At 49.0% G+C, this 18,427-nt stretch overlaps 1 protein-coding gene across 1 annotated transcript in view; it reads left to right on the forward strand.

Annotated features, from left to right (window-relative positions):
* LOC126234326 (sialin-like) overlaps nt 1-18,427 on the forward strand; it is a 174,338-nt gene that overhangs the window by 74,369 nt on the left and 81,542 nt on the right. Inside the window, exon 2 of the mRNA XM_049943011.1 lies at nt 1,944-2,176. Coding sequence (XP_049798968.1) covers nt 1,944-2,176 — 233 coding nt within the window. The remainder of the gene's footprint in view (nt 1-1,943; nt 2,177-18,427) is intronic.

Raw genomic sequence — 18,427 nt, forward strand, 5'->3', positions numbered from 1 at the left:
ATCTGAAGACTGCTTATGGAGATGGTCGAAACCAATAAGGTAAAAAGCGTGAATGGCTGACTCTGAAAATTAAAACTATTTGAACAAATATGGCACTCATCGTCTCAAAACTGACAAGGTGTTGCACTTCATGCAATCTGTCCCTAGATTCCTGCAGAGGAAATTCTCATTCACCAAAATGGCCATGATATGATAACAGTTTTTTATGACTTACGCATTAGTAAATAGATCAACAACTGATGACGAGAACAAGGAAGATATCAGTTGCAAGCCATTTAATACATTTTTGATGCAGATGAGGAAATAATTCTATAAATGTTATTGAAAGTGGAGACCTAATTCTTTATTATAGGCAACAAAAAGTGTTGCATCTCAGTTCCCTGCTTCCTAACTGAGAAGAAAATAAAGTAGTTCATAACATAATTTTATTTTAAAAATGGAAGCACAGACATTAAAAATGTAACTCATTTTCAGAATGATACATACCTTTTTCTTATTAAAAACTTTGTCCCTGCATAATGAAATTTTAGACACACTTTACGTACGCGATAATATGCACGAAAGAAATGTCCAATGTTCACGCTAGAACCGCACATGAGTACTTGTAATTTATTTACTGAACTAAACTGATACGCCTGCCTACTATCATGTAGGGCCCCCGAGAGCACGCAAAAGTGCCTACACACGACATGGCATGGACTCGACTAATGTCTGAATAGTGCTAGAGGGAACTGACACCGTGAATCCTGCAGGGCTGTCCCTAAATCCGTAAGAGTACGAGATGGTTGAAATTTCTCATCTCAGATATGCTGAATAACGTCCATGTCTGGGGAGTCTGCTGGCGAGCGGAAGTGTTTAAACTCAGGAGAGAGTTCCTAGAGCAACTCTGTAGCACTTCTGGACGTGTGGGGTGTCGCATTGTCCTACTGGAATTGCCCAAGTCCGTCGGAATGCACGGTGGACGTGAATGGATGCAGGTGATCAGACAGGGTGCTTACGTACATGTCAACTGTCAGTCGTATCTAGACGTATCAGCGCCCCCATATCACTCCAGCTGCACAGGCCCCACACCATTACAGAGCCTCTACCAGCTTGCACACTCCTCTGTTGATAGGCAGGGTTCAAGGACTCATGAGATTGTCTCCACACCCGTACACGTCCATCCGCTCAGTACAATTTGAAACAAGACTTGTCCGATCAGGTAACATTTCCAGTCATCAATAGTCCAATTTCTGCGTCGAAGAGCCCAGGTGAGGCGTAAAGCTTTGTGTAGTGTGCTCATCAAGGGTACACGGGCATTCAATGCTTCGTGTGCTGACACTTGTTGATGGCCCAGCATTTAAATCTAGAACAATTTGCGGAAGGGTTGCACTTCTGTCACGTTCAACGATCCTCTTCAGTTGTCGTTGGTACCGTTCTTGCCGGATCTCTTTCCGGCCGCAGCGATTGTGTTTTGATGTTTTACCGAATTCCTGAAGTTTACGGTACACTCTTGAAAAGGTCGTACCGGAAAATCCCCACTTCTTAGCTACCTCTGAGAAGCTGTGTCCCATCGCTTTTGCGCCGACTATAACACCACTTTCGCACTCACTTGAATCTTGATAACCTGCCATTGGAGCAGCAGTAACCGTCTAACAACTGCTCCACACACTTGTCTTATACAGGCTTTGTCGACCGCAGCCGCGTATTCTGCCTCTTCACATCTCTATTTGAATACGCATGCCTATACCAATTTCTTTGGCGCTTCTGTGTAGAATGCCACTATCTTGCCCATTAACATACGTTGTCCTTCACTGAAACTGAATCATAAGTGACAGTATGGGAAACAGGAAACGCAAATAAACTTACAATGACTCCAGCAACCTGTAAATAAACGTATTCCCGTTATAACAAAAATCATTTTCAGATGAACTGAGAAACACTTTCTTAATGCTCTGTTACAGGATGCCTGTCATGCACCACTGTGCTGTGGTATATCACTTTCCTGGGCTGTGGAGTCAACTACATGATCAGGAGCAACATCAACATCGCTATAGTCTCCATGGTGAAGAAACAATCGTCAGACGGGAGTGTAGTGGTCAGCGAATGCTACCATCCTGATTTCAACATAACCAGCAACTACACGCTTAACAAGAGCCTTCCTCACGTCGAGCTAATCGACGAAGATGATGATGAGGTAACTGTTTTATGAGCAGTAATGAAAACTGACTATAAGAAATCGGAGCGGGAGTTACTCTAAAATTGGCTTCCATCTGTTGTTCGCCTCACGATATGTAAATACAAACTTCAATAAATCACCACTCCACTCCTAAGAATCTTTAGGGTCACTAAGTCAGCTGACTGATAACATTTTACAATTGAGACCATGTCATAAGATCTTTTACGTCGATTGTTAATAAATGAAGAAACACCGGATCACGATCTTTTATTGACGACTACTGGTCGTTTACCATGCAGATCATCTTCGGATCTAATGTGGAACACGGAAATTACGAAAGTGTAACATTATAAACAATACCATCAGAGGTAGCATAACAAACATCTTGCAACCCACACATTCCCGCCACCGCAAGGAGCACTTTAACAGTGGTGCGAACGACGTAAAACTAACGTAAAGACACACAAATATTGTATTATATTAGGTAAACATGCTTTTTAATTTTAACAAAGTTTCCATTTTGTTTAGCATTTTTATTTTATGACAGAAGAATCTCTTGACTGTGCACAAGTCAAATGACCCGAAAACTACTTCCCCACTGCGTCTTTGTATTTTCTTACGTACTTTTACTTTGAGAGCACTATCGACTCTGCAACGAGTACATGCTCTATTTCCTCAAGAAGTAACTGTACAACGGATGTTGATGGCTGTGTGTACTTTGCACGAGTATTTACTCACTTAGTGTCTTAATTACATGGTCCTGTCACACTATTATGACCAGCGCTATGTTCGACGTCAACGTGCAGTAAATACTCACAGGCGACGGGTGGCAGCACTGGAAGTGGAGGGTATATAAAGTGCGCTGGGGATGCCGAAAACAGTGCAGTCATTGGCGTAATGAGGAAACGGAGCGATTTATCTGACGTCGAAAAGGGCATGATCATTGGTTTTTGGACTAATAGTGGAAGCATTTCCGAAACGGCTAAATTTTGAAACTGTTGGGTATCGCCATGGTTAACGTATACTGTGCATGGCAAATTGGCGCTACCCAAAACCGGCGCCAAGTCAACTGCGTTGTACCACAGGCCATAGATAGGGGTGCAAGACCGCTGTAGGATGTGTACGGGCGAACAGACGCGCAACCGTTGAGCAACTGACCGCCCAGATGAACCACGGGGTTGCCTCGAAGTCCGTTCAGCGAACGTTGCTGTGTTCGGGCCTCCACAGCAGGTGCGTGCTTCATGTATAAAGGCTGCAATTTCCATGCTAATACAGCAACTGGACGTCCACACAGTACAGACAGTGGCCCTTTCAAATGAATCATATTTTATGCTCTATCGGACAGATGGCCATTGGCGTTTTTATGGCTTGAAATGTCTGAAAGCAAACTATCTGCAACAGGTGTCGGAAGGGTCCTGGCAGGAGGGAGTGTTAGTCTGGGGAATGTTTTCATGACATTTTCTGGATGATATCGTCATTTTGGAAGGCACAAAGGTTCAACCCAAGCATGCGGCCATCCTTTTCCATCCCTACATTGTTTTTCGTCAGCATGATGGCTTTTACCAGCAGGACAATTCTCACAGTGTACGTGCGTGGTTTCAAGAGCACCAGGACGAGTTTGCTGTCCTCCCCTGGCCACAAAGACTCTGGATTTAAGCCCAATTGAGAGTCCGTGAGACCACATCTATCGGGCTGTTGCTGACACGGATCCTCAACTGAGAAATCTAGCGCAGTTGGCCACAGCACTGGAGTCTACATAGCTCCCTGTCAGTACCTTCTAGAATCTCATTGAATCTCTTCTTGTACATATGCGCTGCAAAAGTTGGTTCTTCAGGTTTCTTACAGGTGGTCACATTTTCACTACTCTAAAAACTCATAAATAAGCTCCTAGCACTAGAAATGCCTGCTTAAGATGCCAGTAAGGCAGGTCGATCAAAATTTGTCTTTGTTAGCAAGGTTAGTGTAGACGGAGAAGGATGGCAAAGGAGTATGTCAGTAACCTTATCGACCGAACCATACCATCATTCACTTTACATGATTTAATGAGACATGGGAAATATAAATGAGAATGGCTGGCTTGGGTTTGTCTTCCACCCATGCCAAAAACTAATCTTAATTTGAGGGGCAGGGTCTCGGTACAATTACTATATTTTTTATTTTCCTTTTTTGTGATCAATATTCTGTTTGGTTTGATATGACCCGCCACAAATTCTTCACCCAAGCAAACCTCTCCATCTCAAGATTAGCGCTTGCATCTTACATCCCCAGTTATTTGTTGGATATTTTCCAGTCTGTCTTCCCCGTACAGTTACCATCTGCTGTGTACTCAAGTATCATGGAAATTAATATCTGATATCTTAACAAATGTCCCATCATCCTCGTCATTCTTCGTGTCAGTGTTCACTACATGTCTCCCTCACTGATTCCGCAGGAAGCCTCATCATTTCTTGTCTTACTCAACCACCTAATTGTCAACACACTTCCACACCTCAGAAGCTTAGATTCTTTTATTTCCCAGTTTCCCACAGTCCGTCACTCACTTTCTTGTAGTGCTGTGTCCCAAACATACATTCTCGAGAATGTTGGAAATGTTCCTTCACAGGGAAAACCTTCGAAGCAGTGCTAGGCGCCTGCAAGGAGGCAACTGGCGCCATAGGCGTATCAAGTGTTTGCCTACCTGCAGGTACCTAGCAATCCTTTATAATTTTTCTCTGTAAAGGCACATTTTTAAAATTCTCAATAAATGGGGGCGGGTGTTGTCAAATTGGGGAGAACTGGCGGGGGGGAGGGGGTTAGAGGAACCCTTTTCTGTTTATTCATACATGTCAGTTTCACACATGCCTGTGATCACGCCACAGGAGCGACTGAAACAAGAGTACTGAAAAATTCGTCATTTTATCCGGTTCATTTTATCCGGTTCGTCATTTTATCCGGTTCGTCATTTTATGCGGATCCTTAAGACATTGAAATAACGCCTTTTTTGTTAAGATTGAGTGTCCGAAACTTTTCGAGGTATACCAGGACACAGTCACCGTTCTTGTAAAAGATCTCTACCAGCATCGTGCGATCGTTCATGGGGACAGTCATGTTGGGTATCTCTGTCGCAAACTAAGCAACAACCGTATGCCGCGCATTTGTTAGTGTGCATATGACACTTTCGGTGCCTTCTATGAGTGAAACTTAAGTTAATTTGTTTTCCCATGACGTTTCCCCCTGCGTCAATAGTCTGTTGTTCGAATTTGACGTAATTCTGAGCAATGGTTCCCTTTCTACAGCATTACGAAACTGGCAAAGCACTAAGAGGTTGCTGGTTCTTACCTCCGTAGTATTTCTTTTCAGATACTAAGCAGTGTGTGAACCAAGTTTGGTTGAAATCGATCTAGAGGTTGAAGAGTCTTTCATCCACATTTTTGCACACATACGCAAGATATCACATCTGCATTTATACTCCGCAAGCCACCCAACGGTGTGTGGCGGAGGGCACTTTGTGCCACTGTCATTACCTCCCTTTCCTGTTCCAGCCGCGTATGGTTCGCGGGAAGAACGACTGCCGGAAAGCCTCCGTGCGCGCTCGAATCTCTCTCATTTTATCATTTTACATTCGTGATCTCCTCGGGAGGTATAAGTGGGGGGAGGGGGGGGGGGGGGGAAGCAAGGAAGCAAGCAAGCAAGCAAGCAAGCAAGCAATGTACTCGATACCTCATCCAGAAACGCACCCTCTCGAAACCTGGACAGCAAGCTACACCGCGATGCAGAGCGCCTCTCTTGCAGAGTCTGCCACTTGAGTTTGCTGAACATCTCCGTAACGCTATCACGATTACCAAATAACCCTGTGACGAAACGCGCCGCTCTTCTTTGGATCTTCACTATCTCCTCTGTCAACCTGACCTGTTATGGATCCCACACTAATGAGCAATACTAAAGTGCAGGCCGAACGAGTGTTTTGTAAACCACCTCCTTTATTGATGGACTAAATTTTCTGAGGGTTCTCCCAATAAATCTTAACCTGGCACCCGCCTTACCAACAATTAATTTTATATGATCATTCCACTTCAAATCGTTCCCTAAGCATACTCCCAGATATTTTACAGAAGTAACTGCTACCAGTGTTTGTTCCGCTATCATATAATCATACAATAAAGGATCCTTCTTTCTATGTATTCTCAATATATTACATTTGTCTATGTTAAGGATCAGTTGCCACTCCCTACACAAAGTGCCTATCCGCTGCAGATCTTCCTGCATTTCGCTGCAATTTTCTAATGCTGCAACTTCTCTGTATACTACAGCATCATCCGCAAAAAGCCGCATGGAACTTCAGACACTATCACACACATTTTACACTCATCTCACACATTTCACCTATATCCCTAGCGAATTTCGTCCTGCAGTTCCGTTTTCACTCAGCTCAGTTTTTATGTCGTCCTGTCTCCTGAACTGGGTGTCATGCGATGACATAATTTTTTAGGCACATCCAGCGCGATACGTGACTACAGAATAATCTCGCTGAGTAAAGAGAGAATAGAAATATTTCTTTCAGAGGGCTGGACAAGAATGTAAACTTGTGGACTGGAATCTATTGTCATTATGTTCTCCATCGCTTTCTGGCTGACCACAGAAATAGTTTTCAGGCTCTCGTAGAAAAAGACCGCGCCGCCGCCACACAACCTCGTACGAGTCATTTAGTCCAAAACTGGCTGTCGGATATCGTTGACATACATACACACAGGGTGCGGCACTTAAATCCTGACAAATGAAACTTATTTTAAAAGCAAATTTAGTAAAACAAAATACAAATGACAATCCTTTTACATATAAATAGTGGTATCTATCCAGACTAACATCGCTCGATGTAACCCCCCTTCAGCTGCACTGACCGCCTTCAATCTTGTCCTGAAGCGACCACGCACACTTTTTAAAACAGCGCAGATGCTGCTTCGATAGCAGTGCGCAGCAGTGCGACACTGAGTGCCTCGTCTTTATTGGTAATTCTTTCGACCACGCTCCAAACACACTATTCGGGGGCCATAACTCCTTTGACCAAAACATGTCCCCCCCCCAGGGGGTCCACAACTCTTTTGTGGATACGTACGTGGCGAGCACGGGGCCCCGAGCTATTGCAGCCTTCTTTCTCTCCAGGGCTGCATTTCCTTCCCCTCCTTTCCCCATTCCCGTCGCCCTCTCCTCTCCCTCTCTTGGTGTCCTTGCTTATGTTGGCCCCGCTATCCTCCTGGTTCTGTTGGTTTTACAATTCGGCTTTGTTGCGTAATCATCTCCTCCTCTTGGCATTCCTTGGTCTCCCCCTGTGGTTTCACCTCCATTACAAAATTTCTCCTCCGTAGTGTGAGCCATTTGGGTAAGAGCGCCTTACCTAGTGTCTCCGACGTGCTCCCTCCTAGTACATTCCACCTTTTCTTTCACGTCGTTGTCTGATGCTAGGGTGCATAGCCAGCACGGTAGCCAGCACGTGTGGTGCGGTCGCTATGTACCCTTTTGGTTGAGCCCCCTGAACACACAGGGATCACACTTCTGATACCTGAGCTGTGACCACCTCATGCATGCCTCGGAGTGGTTGCTTGTCATCCTGGAGCATCGGAACTCCCGGCAATGGCCGCCGTGCCAGACTGCCCTTGCTGTGGCTGGGTGGCGCCCGTGAGGAGAGCCCCTGATCGGAGTGGGTGGTATCAGGGCGGACACTATGCAAATGAAACGCATACGGGTCCAGAACTCTGGCCGTTCTTCTGCGGCCGTCGCTCTGCGTGGAACTGATTCTTAGAGTGCTGCTTCTTGCCCCTTCGGCCTTCCCTTCCGTGGCTACCCCCTGGGAAGAGGGTCAGGCCCGTCGGCTAGGGGGCGAAACCTTTCCCCCGTTATCTAGTTTGCACCAGGACTGATGGAGATACTTTCACAAATACCAAACCTTTATTCTTTGTGGAACACATTGAAGACAAGTTTGGCGAAGTGGACTCCCTGAGCAAGATGAGGTCGGGTTCATTGCTGATCAAAAGTGCTTCAGCTGCCCAATCTGCGGCCCTTCGTGCCTGTACCCATCTTGGCACAATTCCTGTGTCCATTACCCCCCCACCAGTCTCTAAATATGGTACAAGGTGTGATTTTTCACAGGGACCTTATTCTTCAAACTGATGAGGAACTTCGGGACAATCTCGGATGGCGGGGTGTTCACTTTGTTTGGCGTGTTCAGAAGGGTCCTAAAGACAATCGCATTGATACTGGTGCCTTTATCCTGGCCTTTGAAGGGGATACCCTCCATGAGAAAGTTAAGATTATGGTTTATAGATGTGATGTGAAGCCGTACATCCCACCTCCTATGAGGTGTTTTAAGTGCTTGCGTTTTGGACATGTCTTCCTGCTGTACACAGGCCTCTCTCTGTGGTGACTGTGAACGTCCACTCCATGAGGGGAGTCCCTGTGTTCCCCCTCCTGTGTGTGTAAATTGTCATGGTAGTCATTCTCCACGTTGACCAGATTGCCCAATATATAAGAAGGAAAAGAAGATAGAGGAGTATAAGTCCCTCGATCGTTTAACCTACACAGAGGCCTGTAAGAAATATACGTCTTCACCCTGTGTCCATGACATCTAGTTACGCCTTGGTTACATCTTCACCCCTTCCTCCCACTTCCTTACCCCCAACCCGGACCCCTCTCCTCCCCCCTCCCCTGCAGCTCCCACACCTTCTCCTCTGGGCGCTGCTCCCCCTTCCCAGCCGGAGAAGTGTCCCACTCCTTCGACGTCTGCCGGTCAAGGGCGCCTCTCCCAGGATGCCCCTTCCCGGCACCTTCCAGACCAAAGGTCTGCTGCCGCGCGACGACCGCGAGAGCCGCGGTCTGTCGGCCCCCACGTCGCTCGGTCTCTTTCTGTTCCTGATCTTGCTGCAGCTGGCTCCTTTATGCCACACATTCCTCCTCGATCTCAGCCTGAAAAGAAGAAGAAACATAAGTCCCGGGACAAAGAGCCTCTGGTATCACCAGAGGTCCCTTCCCCGGCTTCACAACCGGATTCTGACCTGTCATTCATGGATGTCGCCCCCCCCTTGTCGGTGACGGGTGGGGACCCGGCGGTATGACTGGCTTTAGCGTATTCAGCCCCCATTTAAACCATCGTTCTGTGGTTCTCCAATGGAATTGTAATGGATACTATCGTCACCTTCCGGAATTGAAATCCCTCCTTTCGTCTTACTCTGCAGCTTGTGTGGTTCTCCAGGAATCTCATTTTACTGATTCTCATTCACCGACCCTCCGTGGGTTCCGTGTTTTCTGTCAAAATCGGGTCGGACCCCTGCGGGCTTCTGGTGGCGTTTGTACGTTGGTTCGTACAGACATTGCTAGCACGTGGATTCCTCTTCAAACTACATTGGAAGCGGTTGCTGTTAGGGTCCACCTAGACTCTGCGGTCAGTTCGCAATCTTTATCTCCCTCCTGACAGGACTTTTACACCTGTTGCCTTAACTGCCCTTCTTCAGCAACTTCCTCCTCCCTTCCTCCTCCTTGGGGATTTTAATGCTCATCATCCCTTGTGGGGCAGTGCCTTTCCATCTAGACGAGGTCTTCTTATAGACCAGTTTATTGCAGACCACGACTTGTGCCTTCTTAATGATGGCTCCCCTACTCATTTCAGTGCCGGTCATGGTACCTTTTCTGCCATTGATCTTTCTCTTTCTTCTCCCTCTCTCCTCCCTTCATTACACTGGTCGCCACACGACGACCTTTGTGATAGCAACCATTTCCCGTTGATTATCTCGCTCCCTTCTCGCTCCCCGATGGACAGGTTACCTCGTTGGTCTTTCCAACGCGCCGATTGGCCTCTATACACTGCACAGGTCGTATTTTCTCCCTCTTTGTCGGGTTGTATTGATGACGTCCTACGTGACGTGTCTGACGCGATTGTTCGCGCTGCTAACCTTGCTGTCCCGCGCTCATCTGGACCATTTCGTCGCCGGCAAGTCCCATGATGGAGTACGGCCATTGCCATCCGTGATCGCTGTCGAGCTTTGCAACACTTTAAGAGGCACCCATCCGCAGCCAGCCTTACTATCTTTAAACGCCTCCGCGCTAAAGCCCGTTATTTAATCAAACAGAGCAAGCGGATATGTTGGGAACGATTCGTTCCTTCCCTTGGTTCTACTGTCCCTCTGCCACGGGTATGGGCTACACTTCGCTCTCTCCAAGGTTGCCATCGGCAGTCCACCCTCCCAGGCCTTCACCTCCCAGATGGCCTTTGTACGGACCCATTAGTTCTTGCAGAACATCTTGCGACCCATTTTGCAGTGGCATCAGCCTCCTATCCAGCTGCTTTCCTTCACCAGAAACAGCGGGCTGAAGCTTCCACCTTATGTTTTACCCCCTGAGAGTCAGAATCTTACAACGAACCTTTTACTGAATGGGAATTTCTTTCTGCTCTATCTTCTTCTCATGATACGGCCCCTGGCCCAGATTCCATTCATAACCAACTGCTTCAACATCTCAGTGCTCCACAACGGCAACATCATCTTCGGGTGTTTAACCGTATCTGGCTCCAGGGTGACTTCCCTTCTCAGTGGAGGGATAGCATCGTGGTTCCTGTCCTTAAGCCTGGTAAGAGCCCCCTATCTGTTGACAGCTATTGGCCAATTAGTTTGACCAATGTTGTTTGTAAGTTACTTGAACGGATGGTAGCCCGTCGGCTCAATTGGGTCCTCGAATCTCGGGATCTATTGTCCCTTACTAGTGTGGCTTTCGGGAGGGACGGTCTGCACTCGATCATTTACTTCGCTTGGAATCCGCAGTTCGGCAGGCTTTTTCCCAGCGCCGCCATTTTGTTGCAGTGTTTTGACCTTCGCAAGGCCTATGACATGGCCTGCTGCCATCACATCTTGCTTACCCTTCATCAGTGGGGTCTTCGGGGCCTACTCCCGATTTTTATCCGCCATTTCCTGTTCCATCGGTCATTCAGAGTTTGAGTTTGTACTGTTTTTAGTTCTCCACGGACCCAGGAGACAGGCATCCCACAAGGTTCTTTGAGTGTCCTTTTCCTCATTGCTATCGATGGACTTGTGGCCTCTGTCGGTCCTTTGGTCGCCCCTGCCCTGTATGTGGATGATTTCTGCATTTGGGTTAGTTCCTCTTTGATGGCATCTGCAGAGCGGCAGCTCCATGGAGCTATATGGCGTGCCTCTGCATGGACCCTCTCACATGGGTTTCAGTTCTCTCCACCCCCCAGGGGGGTCCACAACTCTTTTGTGGATACGTGCGTAGCGAGCACAGGACCCCGAGCTAATGTGGCCCTCCTTCCTTTCTGGGCTGCACACCCTCCCTTTCCGCATCTTTCCCCCCCCCCCCATCTTCGCCCCCCCCCCTCACCCCTCACCCCTGGCTCTTTCCTTCCCTTTCTCCCCCTCTGGGAGTATGGCTTGTGCCTACGTCCGGAGACGGACGCTCGAAACTGCTACAAATTCCTTGCTTTCTACACTTGCAAGTCTTCGTCCTTACTCTGTCCTTCTCTTTTCCTTCCCTCTTCTCTTTGCCCTTTTCTCCGCTGCGGCGTTTGAGACCTCTTCTTTCCTTTCCCTTTCTCTTTCTTCCTCCCTGTGCGTGTCTGAAGGCCGACCCACGCACTTCCATGCGTAGCCGGTGACGGGGTAACGCGTAATTCCCCGCCACGGGTAGACAGGTAGGACACGTACATACCCCTGCTAACGGCCAGGCCAAGGGAGGGGTGATTACCCGAGCTGATACCTTCCGAAAGTGCCGATTGGTCCCTCCGTCCGTTTGTCGGGAGGTGTGACCTGAGGTGTGAACAATCACCTAAGGCAGGAGTGCCCTCAGAGAGGGCACCCACAAGGGAGGAGCGCGCCATCGGAGACGCCGGTAATCATGGGGGATTCTTCCGCAATGGTTTCCTCACCTTCCACTATGTCTGCTCACAAACGTAAGTTCACTGAGTCTCAACCACAGTCAGTTCTTCCATCGTTGCCACAGTTCCTTGTTGTTTCTCGATCTGACGAAGGTCACGACTTCTCCACGGTCAACCCTTTCATTATTCAGAAAGGTGTCGACGCAATTGCAGGTCCTGTAAAGTCTTGTTCCAGATTACGGAATGGCACCCTGTTGTTAGAAACAGTCAGTGCCCTCCAGGCACAAAAATTGCTGCATACCTCACTACTACACACTTTCCCTGTCCGGGTGGAACCGCACCGTACCTTAAATTCCTCGCGTGGAGTAGTTTATACACGCTCCCTCGATGGATTGTCTGACGAAGAAATTCAGCACTACCTGTCTGACCAGGGCGTAACGGCTGTTCATAGGGTTATGAAAAGGGTTGACACGAACATCATTCCAACCCGCACTGTCTTCTTGACATTTGACAAAGTTCAACTCCCATCGAAAATCAAAGCAGGCTATGAGATAATTTCCGTTCGCCCTTACGTCCCAAACCCTACGCGTTGCTATCGGTGTCAGCGGTTCAATCACACCAGCCAGTCCTGTTCCAATCCGGCCAAATGTGTTAGTGTGGCAGGGGTGCCCATGAGGGTGCTTGTCCACCTCCATCCCCTCGCTGCATCAACTGTATGGGTGACCACGCCGCTTCCTCTCGAGATTGTCCCGTTTTTAAGGACGAAAAGCTCATCCAGGAAATTAGGGTGAAGTAAAAGGTGTCGACCTTTGCTGCTCGAAAATTATTCGCCAGTCGACAGCCCACAGTGCCTCAGAAAGGAAAATACAGCACTGTCCTTGCTTCTCCTCGGCCAACAAAGGAGGCGGCCACGCAGACTTGCGACCTCACCTTTAGTGCCACGGTCGTCAGATCGGCCAGCGCAAAGATCGCCCGTTCAACCTCACCACTTTCGCCTGCCCACTCTCTGGCTCACCCTTCGTCGAGTTCTGCTAAATCTCGAGCCCAAAAGTCAGACACCAAGACTTCGAAAAAAGAGCATACTCGTGAAGAGTTTTTACGTACGGCAACTTCCCAACAATCGGTTCCTCCTTCCTCTAAACATCATACTTCCAAGAAGGCTACAAAGAAACCCAGTTCCTCTCCTCCTCCGCCAAGGCGTGTCCCATCTACAGCACCACCTGGCGGAAACCGCCCTCGGCCGTCTTCTGTGTCGCCGAGGCGCACTGCTGGCGGCCGATCAACCGGCCGGTCGCTGGTGGCAGGAGCTGCTCCTGACCAACCTATGGATCAGGATCTTCTGCCTTCGGCTGAATGCCATTCCATGCTGTCGGTCGCAAGCTCAGGGCAGTCGTTGAGTTGATAGCGACCTTGGTCACATTCCTCCATTTTCTGTTCACCCTATGTCCATTATCCACTGGAATATCTGCGGTATTCGAGCCAATCGGGATGAATTGTCGATCCTCTTACGCTCCTACTCGCCGGTCAGCACATGGAGGACTCATGATTCTTCTCCATGAAACTCTCCATTATCACCCAATCCACTTAAACACTTCCTTCCAAGCTGTCGCTGTCCGTCTTTCCCTTTCCGGATACACGTTCTCTCTTTGTACTGTATACATTCCAACATCCACACCAATGGCACGAGCTGATCTCCTTCATCTTCTTGGTCAGCTTCCACCCCCATATTTGCTGGTTGGGGACTTCAATGCCCACCACCCGCTTTGGGGATCTCCACATCCTTGTCCACGTGGCTCACTATTGCTAGACGTCTTCCACCAAGCAGATCTAGTTTGCCCCAACACTGGGGTCCCTACATTTTTGTCTGCCTCCACGACAAATTTATCTCATTTGGACCTTGCGGTCGGTACTGTTCTGCTAGCTCGGCGCTTCGAATGGTTCGCCCTTGATGATACACACTCGAGTGACCACTTTCCATGTGTCCTTAGACTGCAGCCTCAACAGCCATATATGTGCCCGCGACGCTGGAAATTTGCCCAAGCCGATTGGACACTTTTTTCGTCTCTAGCGACATTCGATGACCGTCACTTTCCCAGCGTCGACGATGAGGTCACACATATTACCGACGTTATTCTTACAGCTGCGGAACATTCAATACCACGCACCTCCGAATTGCCCCGGCGCCCCCAGTTCCTTGGTGGAACGAGGCATGCCGTGATGCATTACGTGAGCGGCGACGTGCTCTCCGCGTTTTCCGCCACCATCCTACTTTGGCCCACTGTATCCGCTATAAGCGGTTTCGAGCGCGATGCCGTCGTGTCATCCGCGATAGCAAGAAGGCAAGCTGGAAATTCTTTATTAGCTCATTTAACACCTTCACTCCCTCCTCGGAAGTTTGGAGTCGGCTTCGACGGTTCTCAGGCGCGCCTAGTTTCTCCCCGGTCTCTGGGCTCACTGTCGTGCATGACACATTAGTGGACTCCGTCGCAATTTCTAACTCGTTGGGTCAGCACTTTGCTGAGATTTCGAGCTCTTCAAATTACCCGCCAGCGTTTCTCCCGAAGAAACGTGCAGCGGAAGTGCGACCTCTTGCTTTCTCCTCTCAAAATCGCGAAAGCTACAATACTGTTTTCTCCATGCGGGAACTCCAACATGCACTCTCTTCTTCTCGCTCCTCCGCCCCAGGACCGGACGGTATCCACGTCCAAATGTTGCTGCATTTATCAACCCATAGTCTGCGTTACCTCCTTCGCCTTTATAATCGAATTTGGACCGACAGTACTTTTCCCAGACGATGGCGGGAAGCTATCGTCATTCCTGTTCCGAAACCTGGAAAGGACAAAAATCTCGCCTCTAGCTATCGCCCCATTTCTCTCACGAGTAATGTCTGTAATATTTTGGAGCGTATGGTGAATTACCGTTTAGCTTGGTGGCTGGAATCCCGCAGTCTTCGAACACCTGCCCAATGCGGATTCCGAAAGCATCGTTCTGCAGTTGACCATCTTGTTGCTCTCTCCACTTACATCATGAACAATTTTCTCCGGAAACGCCAAACAGTAGCAATATTTTTTGATCTGGAGAGAGCATACGATACCTGTTGGAGGACAGGCATCCTCCGCACACTGTTCTCTTGAGGCTTTCGAGGTCGGCTGCCACTTTTTCTTCGCGAATTTATGGCAGAACGCACATTTAGGGTGCGGGTGAACACTACTCTCTCCCGTACTTCCTCCCAAGAAAACGGGGTACCCCAGGGCTCCGTGCTGAGTGTTGTACTGTTTGCCATTGCCATCAATCCAATTATGGATTGTCTCCTTCCTGATGTCTCGGGCTCCCTCTTTGTGGACGATTTTGCGATCTGCTACAGCTCTCAACGGACCAGCCTTCTTGAACGACGTCTTCAAGGATGTCTCGATCGCCTCCACTCCTGGAGCATCGAAACCGGCTTCCGTTTTTCTCCCAGTAAGACCGTTTGTGTTAATTTTTGGCGACGTAAGGAGTTTGTTCCGCCCTCCTTACATCTAGGTCCTGTCAACCTTCCGTTTTCAAACATCGCTAAATTCTTGGGTCTTATGTTTGACAGAAAGCTGTGCTGGTCCTCCCACGTTTCCTATCTTTCGGCTCGCTGTCTGCGATCCCTTAACACCCTCCGTGTCCTGAATGGTACCTCCTGGGGAGCGGACCGAGTGGTCCTTCTGCGCCTCTATCGCGCCTTAGTGCGCTCGAAATTGGATTATGGAAGCATAGTCTACTCCTCTGCTCGGCCGTCTATTCTTCGGCGTCTCGACTCTATCCACCACCGTGGATTACGTTTAGTGTCTCGAGCTTTTTACACCAGCCCTGTGGAAAGCCTTTATGCTGAGACTGCTGAACCTCCGCTGTCCAATCGGCGAGCAGTCCTTCTGAGTCGTTATGCTAGCCAACTGTCTTCCATGCCTGCTAATCCAGCCCATGACCTTTTTTTTCGACACCTCCTTTGATGTAGGGTATGCAGGCCGCCCCTCCTCCCTACTACCACCGGGAGTCCGCTTCCGTCAACTGCTCCATTCTCTTTCCTTCCGCTTTCCTAAAACCTTCTTGACAACTTGGGGTACAGCACCGCCTTGGCTCCGTCCCCGGATCTGCCTGCTCCGTGACCTTTGTCGATTTCCCAAGGATGATAACCCTTCACTTGTTTATCGTCGGGCATTTGCTGCTCTATGTGCACAAATGACGGACGCCACATTTATTTACACCGACGGCTCGAAAACATCGTTAGGTGTAGGGAGTGCCTATATAGTTGGCGACACCCCAACTCACTTTCGGCTTCCCGACCAGTGTTCGGTTTATACTGCGGAGCTTTACGCTGTTCTCCAGGCTGTCCACTACATCCGCCGCCATCAGCGGATACAGTACGTTATCTGCTGAGATTCTCTCAGCTCTCTCCTCAGTCTCCAAGCTCTTTATCCTGTGCACCCTCTGGTCCACCGGATTCAGGACTGTCTGCGCTTGCTCCACCTGGGGGGCGTCTCGGTGGCGTTCCTCTGGCTCCCGGGACACGTTGGTATCTGTGGAAATGAGGCGGCCGATATTGCAGCCAAGGCTGCAGTCTCTCTTCCTCGGCCAGCTATTCAATCGATTCCCTTCGCCGATCTACGGAGCGTTTTATGTCGACGTGTTGTTCATTTATGGCACACGCATTGGTCGACACTTACCCATAATAAATTGCGGGACGTGAAAGCTCTTCCTTGTGCTTTGGACCTCTTCCTCCCGAACGCGTCGTCGGGAGGAGGTAATTTTAACTAGACTCCGGATAGGGCACTGTGTTTTTAGCCATCGACATCTTTTAAGCGGCAATCCTCCCCCCCACTCTGTCCCCACTGCTCTCAGCTGTGGACGGTAAGACACCTTTTAATTGAGTGCCCCTATTTTAATCCGTTACGCTTCCGTCTACAGCTATCGCCTGATATATCGTCGATTTTAGCAGATGACACGCGCTCAGCCGACCGCGTTCTCAAGTTTATTAGTGCCAGTGAAATGACGTCAGTCATCTGAAGCTTTTTTTGGGGACAACCAACCCCTTTCTGTAGTGGATTTTTAAGCCTTCCTTCTGCTTTGTTTCTCCAATTTTATGACTTTCGTTCCCATTGCTGCTGGTTTTCAATTTCGGTTTTTTACTGTTTCCTAAGTCACGGACCGGGCGCTAATGACCATAGCAGTTTTGCGCCCTAAAACCAAAACAAAAAAAACAAAAATTCTCTCCTCTAAAATACCTGGTGGTCCACTTCTGTCGCTGTACTACGGTCCACCCTGATCCAGAGCTCTATCTCGATGCCCAAGGATTGCCTGTGGTCCCACAGTTTCGTTTCCTGGGTCTTATTTTTGACAACAAGCTCACTTGGCTGCCCCATATCAGACATCTGAAGGTAGGATGTTTCCGTAAACTCAATGTCCTTCGCTTCCTTGCCCACTCCTCTTGGGGTGTGTACCGTTTCCTCCTTCTCCGTCTTTATTGTGCTCTAGTTCTGTCTCGCTTTGACTATGGTTGTCAAGTTTATGGTTCAGCTGTTCCTTCCACACTGCACATGCTGGATCCAGTCCACCATCGTGGTATCCGTTTGGCCACCGGTGCCTTCCCCACTAGCCCTGTTGATAGTCTCATGGTTGACGCTGGGATCCCCCCCCCCCCTTTCTGTTCGGCGGTCCCAGCTTCTGGTGTCTTATGCACTCGCTATACGTACCTCTCCCACTCATCCTTCCTATTCTATCCTGTTCCCAGACCATGGACGTCGCCCACCCAACTCCCGCCCTCGGGCAAGTTTACCAGTTGGGCTCCGCCTTGCGTCTCTTTGCCGTGATTTTCAGCTTCCTTCTTTGTCCTGCCTTCCTCACTCCCTCCCCTCCACCCCCTCTTGGTTAGTTCCTCGGCCTCGAATTCGGATGGATCTCCGCCGAGGTCCAAAAGATTCCATCCCCCCCCCCCCCCCCCCCGTGGTGTTCCGTTCCTTTTTCCGCCAAATTTTATGGGAGTTTCGGGATGCTGTTGTTTTTTACACTGATGATGGCTCTAAATCTGCTGATCATGTGGGGTATGCCTTCACGTCCTCTGTCGGAACGGAAAATCATCTGCTGCCACCTACATGTGGTGTGTTTACTGCGGAACTGATGGCAATTTCCCAGGCCCTTACCTTTATTAAATAGTCCCAACACAACATCGTTTTGTTATGTACGGACTCAATGAGTGGCCTTCTTGCTATTGACCGGTGTTTTTCGCGCCATCCCTTGGTCTCTGCCATCCATGACCATCTCGCTGATATTCACCATGCTGCTTGTTCCATTGACTTCCTTTGGGTCCCTGGCCATGTGGGTATCCCGGGTGATGAGCTCGCTGATCGTTTGGCTGGGGAAGCAGTCACTTACCCCCCCCCCCGTTTTCTGTAACC

This window comes from Schistocerca nitens, chromosome 2 (genome assembly GCF_023898315.1).
Source record: "Schistocerca nitens isolate TAMUIC-IGC-003100 chromosome 2, iqSchNite1.1, whole genome shotgun sequence".
Taxonomy (NCBI): Eukaryota; Metazoa; Arthropoda; class Insecta; order Orthoptera; family Acrididae; genus Schistocerca; species Schistocerca nitens.